We start from the raw sequence: 7772 nt of genomic DNA, 5'->3' as shown, positions 1-7772 counted from the left end.
CCGCTCTCGGTCCCGGTGCAGCGGCTCTCGGTCCCGTGTCGCCCCTGGGGCGGTGCTGGGCCCCCCGAGACCCGGCGCTGCTCTGGCCCCCCGTTGGCCCGGTGCGGGAAGGCTCGGGATGAAGTTTCTCCGTGCGGGTCCTGCCCTGGGCTCGGTTCCCTGTGACCCCCGGGCCGGTGCCCCCGAAGGCTGCTCGCCCCGAGCAGGACCCTGGTCTGACCGCTGGGTCTGGCCGGGCCCTGCTGCGGGGCTGAGCTCTGCCCGGTGGCGCTGCTGGGGAGCGGATTCTGCTGGTCCTGCGGAGCCTCTTGAGAGGTGAAGCACCGCGGGAGAGCGCCCAAAAGTGAAGTCGCTTCGTCACCCTGGGAGGGGAAATCGAGACGAGCCGTTGGTGCGAGCTGTCCCTGCCACCAGAGCTGCAGGCAGGACGGGATGGGACGTGGGCTTCAGCCTTCCTCTGCTCTGCTCTCTGCTGTAACTCCTTGGTTAGCCATCCCCTCCGGTGGGGCTTGGGGTGCCCCTGCCCTGGGAGAGCCCCTCTGTGCTGGGCCACTTGCACCCCAGCCAGGAGCCTGCACAGGTGGGATGTTGCATCTCCTGGGAAGATGATTTGAGCTGTCAAGTTCTCTGCCTTCCTCTTCTGTGAGACTGATGGAGCTGCTGTTCACCTGAGGTTTCGACACACCTGATGAGCTGCCATGCTCTGCCAGGGAGGGGTCCCTGACACTGGATGAATCTGAAGTTTGAGCTGTCAGCACAGCTGGCCTGCAAAATGCCAGCAGGGCAGTGGGAGTCACCGGGTGAGGGAGCAGGAACAGACACGTGCTTGGGTGGAATTAGAGTCAAAACTCTCCTGCTCACCTTGGCTGGGTAGGAAGTGCTGCAGACACTGGAAGAATGAGCAAGGAGCTGTAAATAAATCAGCTGAGAGGACAAGCAAGCACACTTGAGGGAAGGAGTCCTCTTCATTACTGTGTGCTTCCCTGCCATGTCTTTGCCAAGCTGGGGGGCATGTTCCTCATGCTGCCCTCACTAACCCATCTGTGGGGCTGGATTGCTGCCAGAGCATCCTGAATAAGAGCTAAAATGAAGTGTGCAACAGGACTCAACTCAACCTGGAGCTGTGGGGCTCAGGTCAAGCTCCTCTGTGGTGGGATTTCCCTTTGGGTTGATGAACCTGAAGCTGTGGGTGTGAAGGCTGCTGCTGCTGTTGGTCTGTTCTCAGAGGATGGCAGCATCTTGCTGACCAGCCCCCCCAGGAGCCCCCAACCACCTTCAGCACTTGCAGTTTGTTCCCAGGATGGCCAGCAGTGGAGTGTCTTGGAGGTCCTGGCAGCAAACCTCACCTCCTGTGCGTGCCTGAGCTTTTCCTTGCTTGTCCAGAGGGCAGGATCTAGCACATGGATGATTTTCTGGCCTTGGGATAGCAGGAAGATGCCCTCTGGCATGCCTGCCCTGCTGCTTTTGTCCTCCCTTTGGCTGTGGGAGGCAGAGCTGTACCAGAGCCTGTGCTGTGCCTTCCTGGGGGACTGTGGAGGTGGCTCCTTGCTCATCAGGATCTTTCAAGGAGGCGTCAGCTCATCCGGAGACTCAGCAGCCTCTGTGCTGCTGCCATCGCCTGTTGTGCAGCCCACAGAGCTGTGCTGCAGGGTGAGGGAACGACCTTCCCTGCAGGCATGGAGCTGGCAGGGTGTTCCCAGGGCCCAGCCCTTCCTCAGCCACTGCTGTCACGAGGTTTGCCAGGCAGCTGTGTGGCACGGCAGAGATGGGCAGGGTGGCCACGGGACTGGGTGCTCAGCCTGTCCCCGCATTTGCTAAGATGATCTGACTTCCTGCTTCTCTTGTGCCAAAGTCTGCACCTCTTCCCACACCAAACAAAAGAGCCCAAGTTCCAAGAAGTGCAGGAGTATGAAAATAGCTTACTGAAGACTGGCAGAACTGTAGAGCCAGGTTTGCACAATGGTTCAGTGCTGGAGCTGTGGCAGGGGGCTTGTGTTACTCGGCATGGAAAACCCACCAACGTGCCAGCATCCCCCTACCTCGCTCCATTTCTTTCTGCTGCCTCTAATGATCCAACTCACATGGACCTTTACAAACAATGCTCAGACTGACAGGACTTGGAACATAATTTGGCAAGACAGAGAATCCCTCATTAGCACCGAGGGGTGCTGGGCTGCGTTCCAGCCAAGCTGTGATGGAGCAAGCCTGGACAGAGGGTTCAGTTCTACCTGTGTCTTTAATGAAGAGGGAGGAAAAAGTCTCTTCATCTGCTGACCTGAGTGGCTGGGGTCCGGGAGGGCAGTGTGGAGCTGTTCTCATGCATCTGTGCTGGGGAGACTCTGGTGTGGGTCATGGCCCTGCACTTGGGCAGGAACATGGGCCCCTGCAGAGGGGCAGCATCTCTCCCCTTCCCAGCCATGACTGAGATTTATCTTCAGAAATTTGGGCACTTTGCAGTTACTTCAGCTCCCAGCTCAGACCCAGATGGCAGAAAGCAGCTAGCAAAAATCTTACTGAAAAATTCCACAAAATTCCAAACGGAGCAGAGAATACTAGTTTCAATCATCAAGTGCCCTGACGTGCCAGAACTTCACTCCCCATTGCAGAATGATGCTCCAGGCTGAAAAAATCCAACTCAGACCAAACATTTGTAGTTGAAGCCTCATGATGATGGAAGTTGATAACTGTCAAAACAGCAGTTTCTGGGAGGCTGTGTTTCCTAGTGGGCGTTTGTGCAGGAGCGGGGCCCGGCGTGCCCGTGCTCGGGAGGAGCATCGCGCTGGGCCCTCCGGGGATGCTGCCTCTTGTCCCGGGCTCTTCCTGCCCGCCCGCTCGGCTCCGGCGCTCGGTGGCTTCCCTTGGAGTGCGGCACGGACAGCGCGGGCTGCATTATTGATAACTCCATTATTTATTTATGTTTCCTTGGCTATAGCAAATAGCTCAGCCTTCCTGAGCTAAATATAGTTTGCGCTGGGAGCGCGTCCCTGTCCCGTGCAGGATGGAGGAGGCCGGTGCTGCGCCTGCTCCTGGGTCCAGCTGCAGATCCAGGGCTGTGTCCTGCAGGGTCCCGTGGGCAGCAGCTGGGGCTGGGCACATCTGGCTCCTACGGGGCGGCTCCGGTGCTCCTGCCCGGGTCAGCAGCTGGGAGACCAGGACACTGGGCACAGGCTGACCTGCCTCGGGGCCTGGCTGCTCTGCTGGAGGCTGCTGGGATGTGCAAGTGTTGGGGCTCATTGCCACGCGGAGACTGGTGACAGCGTCTCTCCGTCTCCCCCCAGACACGCTGATGTCTGCCCCCCGCAGAGCCCCGGCCGCCCCCCCGGCGCTGGCGGATGCGCAGGAGCTGCTGTGAAGCCCCGGTAAGAGGTAAGCACCGCTCGCCTGTGCTGCTGCTGCTCTGGGGATTCCTCTGCCATGGTCTGTGCTGCTGGAGGAGTCCAAGCTCAGCCAAGGGCAGTGGGTGATCCCTGGGTGCGTGTCCTCTCTCCCAGGGTCATGTCCCCACAGCCAGGCCCCCCCGGTCCCCGTGGCTGCCCGTGCTCGGGGGCCACATGCAGCAGGGTCGGAGCTGGGGGCTGCACCTCTTGGCCCTCCTCAACCCCCCTCCCTTCAGCATCTCTTCTTGTTTTTGGTAGAATGAGTGAGAGAGACATACAAAGCCTGAGCAGATGGGTTTTTGTGCTCACTCTCTGCCTTACCACGCTGTGGGGAAGACTGACACTGGCCTCCACCCACCACAGAAGCCATTCAGGTAGGGGAAGCGACGTCCTCCCTATGTCTGTCCAGCTCCTGTGCAATCACCCCAGGACCCCTTGACACTGCTGGTGCCTCAGGGTCTCCATGGGCTGCCTGGGGTGGGAGTTACAAGGGGCTGAGGGTTCAGTGAGGGTCTGTCCCTCACTTCTAGGTGGGAGGATGAGCACAGCGGGTCTCAGGTTGTAGTGTGCACCTGCTGGGGACCAGGGAGTCCCCTCCTTCCCAACAGGAGTGGCTTGGACAAGAGCTGCTGCTTCAGGGAAGAGTCAGACCCGGCATTAATTAAAGCAGCAACTCATCAAGGTTTAAATGCAAATGCCCAGGTGTACTTGTGGGCTGTGAATCATGTATAAATCTCACTCCAGGTGTGAGAGGACAGGCTGGTGTGTTCACCTGCCCACAGGCAGAGCACTCGGGACTTTTTGCTCACATACACTTATCCACAATGGGTCAAATCTTGAACTTTTTATTCAAGCAAATTCTAACCCACAGCAAAGAGGGCATACAGGAGCAAATACTGAAAAGTGTGACCCTGCTCTGTGTCTCTATTAACATGGCTTCTCTCTGCACATCCTGGTTTATGGTGCTGTCAGACTTTTGGGTGGCTGTGCTGACTGCTGCCTCCTCTCCTGGGCTGGATTTTCAGGCCTTCAGCATCCAGAGCATAGTGTTTATTCCCAGTTAAACCATGTATGGTGCCTAAAAATGAGCCATGGCAAAGGAAGTTAATTGTGACAATGTTACTGCAGGCTCACTACTTTTTGAGCAGAGAGCCCACATGCAGAGACCCATAACCCAGGGAACTGCTGCACTGTGAACATCTGGCTGCAGAAAGAGGATGGAATCCCCGGTGCTCCCCCAGCACATGGGGATGCTGATGTGTCCAGGCAGAGTGGTGCTTCCCGAGGTATGTGGCTGGATTTAAATAATGACATGAATTGAGAGAGGAGATAAAGTCATTTGGCAGTGGAATAGGAGACTCCTTGTTAAAGAACGATTCACCAGTGATTTGGCCTTCATGTACTGTGATGAGCTCTCTGAGATGAACAAGACTTGCTGGTCTGGCTGCAGCTGCTGCAAAAGGTGGCCCCAGCATCTTCAGATGAACCTCCCTAATGCTGATAATCAAAGGGCCATCTTTGCCTTTGTTCACATTCATCACTCAACCCAGAGCAGAAGTAAAGACATTTAGTCAGCTGGGATTTGCTCTCAGGAAATGAGGTTCTCTGAGTGAATGAAGAGCACAGATTTCTGATTATCTTGTAAGAGATTTACTGGTCAACATGTGGCTGCTTGGAGCCAAGACAGCAGCTCTATGGCCTTTACTTGTGAGATGCTTCTGCAAGATTCCTTCTGGTCTGGGGAAGTGATGGGTTCTCCATGATGTGCAGCCTTTACATCAAGATGGAGTATTTTCAGAAGCCACCTTCTCTCGAGGAGGCAGCAGCTCCCTGGTGTGTGGGAAGACTTGCTCAGCACCAGTCCTGTGTTGGGCCTGTGTCCTCCAGCCGTGGCAGGTTCCTCAGTCACACTGTGGCAGAACACTTCAGCTGTTCTTGACACAGCCCAGGCATCTCCCATTTTCTGAAGTGATGGGATTTGCATGAGCAGTTAATGGATGTGCACACACTTGCATGTGCAACAAAGACAGAGCAGGGAGCCTTGAGGTGGCAAGGTAGCAGAAACGTCCCAACTGACATGCAGTGATAATGAGCAATAAAAACAAGCCTGCTTCTCTCCAAAACTCTTTTAAATAATACAAACATCTAAGGCAGAAGTGATTTTAAGACTTTAATTATTTAGCAAATATTAGTAGTGGAGCTGTTGGAGAGCACGGAGTGCAGATCCCTCCCTCCAGCTTCCTGGGGCTGAGCTGACCCTGGAGCCCATGGCTCCCCTCCTGCTGGAGCCTGGACCTCTGCCTCCCACCTGTGCTCTGCCTGGACCCAATTCACAATTTCAGTGCCCTGGAGGAAGGGGTTTTGCTGTGGGGGGTGGGCATTTCCTGGCAGTCACATGTGTCCAACTTCTCCCCATTGTGCAGCTCCCCAGCAGGAAGCAGAGGGGTGTTTTACCCTGGAGATGTCAGCAGTGCCCACACCTCCCTGAGACACACAAGAAAAGTCATTTCAGGTTGTGCCATAAAAAGGCATGTTCTGCTCCTCACTTAAAGGTCAGCCAGAGTAGGACAGCATTTTTATTTCATTTTTGCATGCAGGATTCAAACCTCTTGTGCTTTTACAATGCTTTTATGGTTCTGTGAGAAGATTTTTATTTTTATTTTTTTTTAAAGGGTTCTAGTGAGGAAATACCAGTTAAATGGGAGGTAGAAGCATGCCAGAAGCTCTGGAACTAATTCCAGGCTCTCTGGGGCTTTTCTGTTCTTGATGTTATTACAGACCATATATCTGATTTGTATTTTCAGTCCTATCTGGTTTGAAGTTTCCTGCTGCTCAGCAAAAGGAGAGGCACCTGCAGGGAGCTCTGGAGGAGCCTGTGGCTCTCCCTGGGCCTGGGCTTCAGTTCTGCCCTGGCTTTTCCCTGGTGTGAGACACACAAACCCAGCATGGCAGCCCTGCGTTGGGTCCAGCAGGGCTGGAGCACAAAGCAGCATCTTCTCAGCAAAAGCATCTCTCATCTGCTGTGCGTGTGAGAGCATCATCTCCCGCCTGCCCTGGGCTCTGCCCTCCCCAGATTTGCCCCCAGCCCTGGGGCAAGGGGTGAGCTGGACTGTGTCCCTCTGTCCTGCAGTCCTTGTGTCTGCACACCAGGACAGCGGGTTCCCTGGTGGGACTGATGGGGACAGTGGTGCCCACGGGCTGCCCAGCAGCAGGTCTGGCACCGTGCTCAGCCACAGACAGGCAGAGCAGAGACAGATTTTTCTTTATCTCTGTGCTGCACCTTTTGGAGCAAATTAAAAGGGCTTTGGCATGTTAGTGAACTCATTGCGTGGCTGTAATGAGCGATTTCTCAGTCCTGTCTGGTTCTCCCTCAGCTGAACCTTTTAAAATTGGCTGAAAATGAGAAGCTGGAGCACAGAAGCAGGAGCAGAAGGGTTGTCTGGCCCATCCTCCTGGGAAGAGCTCTGCTAACAAACCTTTATGGGGAGGCTTTTATAAACACAGGTTAAAACTGCAAATACATGTGAGCACTGAAGTTGGAAGGTGTAAAATCCCCTGTTGGGCAGTGGGGGTTTTGCTGGTGTGATGGGGTGGGTGAGTGACTCCTGGTCATGGAATGTGGAGTTATGGTGAACCAAAGCCAGGTAAATCCCTTTAACCATAAAAACTGGGCAAAACAATCACATTTTGTTTGTAATGAGTTGCTTTCCTTCTTGCTTTCACCAAAGTCCACCATTTCTGCATACAAAAAGAATAGAAGTTACCATTAAAGCTGAATTACAATGGCATTTAAAAGGGAGGATCTAATTTATGACCAGAGATGCTATTACAGAATACATCTAGGGTAGGTAATTGTGTAATTATTATGGGCAGAAATGAAAGTGATGGTTCATTAAAAGAAAATGACCATGAAATAACAATAAATAAAACCAGATTAAAGCCGTGGTAATTGCATGACCCATCCTGCCCATGTGGGTGCTGGGAACAGGGTGCTTGGCTCCCAGCTGTGGCTCCCTTATGGAGCAGACCACGAGGGACAAGCAGTCTTGTCACTGCCCATGGTCACGTCTGGTTGTGGCCTAATGCACAGCCCGAGTGTCCCTGCCCTGTCCCCAGGCTGGTGGCATCACTGGAGCACACGTCCCGCAGCAGCCCCGGGGTCCTGCCCCTCCGTCCCCGCCGCACGTGCCTTTTCTTTCTTAATATTTTAATGGCACGGGGGGGGAGTGGCAGAGCAGCCCGGATTTCCAGCTCACGCTGTGACAGTTCTGTGTCACCACGGGGCGGAGACGGTGTCCTGGCCCTCCGTCCTCCAGCCAGGTGTGTGTGGGAGCCCGGAGGTGCCGGCGGGCGGGGGCGGCGGAGGCAGCACCGCACACAGCCCCTCCGGTGCCG

At 54.9% G+C, this 7772-nt stretch overlaps 1 protein-coding gene across 1 annotated transcript in view; it reads left to right on the top strand.

The window, feature by feature from the left end:
• Positions 1-3636: 3636 nt before the first annotated feature.
• The window catches only part of LOC104392828 (protein FAM19A2-like), a 13944-nt gene continuing 9808 nt past the window's right edge, over positions 3637-7772 (top strand). Inside the window, exon 1 of the mRNA XM_010002266.1 lies at positions 3637-3751. Within this exon, the coding sequence (XP_010000568.1) occupies positions 3637-3751 (115 nt within the window). The remainder of the gene's footprint in view (positions 3752-7772) is intronic.

This window comes from Chaetura pelagica, unplaced genomic scaffold, assembly GCF_000747805.2.
Source record: "Chaetura pelagica isolate M959 unplaced genomic scaffold, ChaPel_1.0 scaffold181, whole genome shotgun sequence".
Classification (NCBI taxonomy): domain Eukaryota; kingdom Metazoa; phylum Chordata; class Aves; order Apodiformes; family Apodidae; genus Chaetura; species Chaetura pelagica.
Note: the sequence above shows the minus strand (reverse complement) of the source record. Positions and strands in the feature narration are given on the sequence as shown.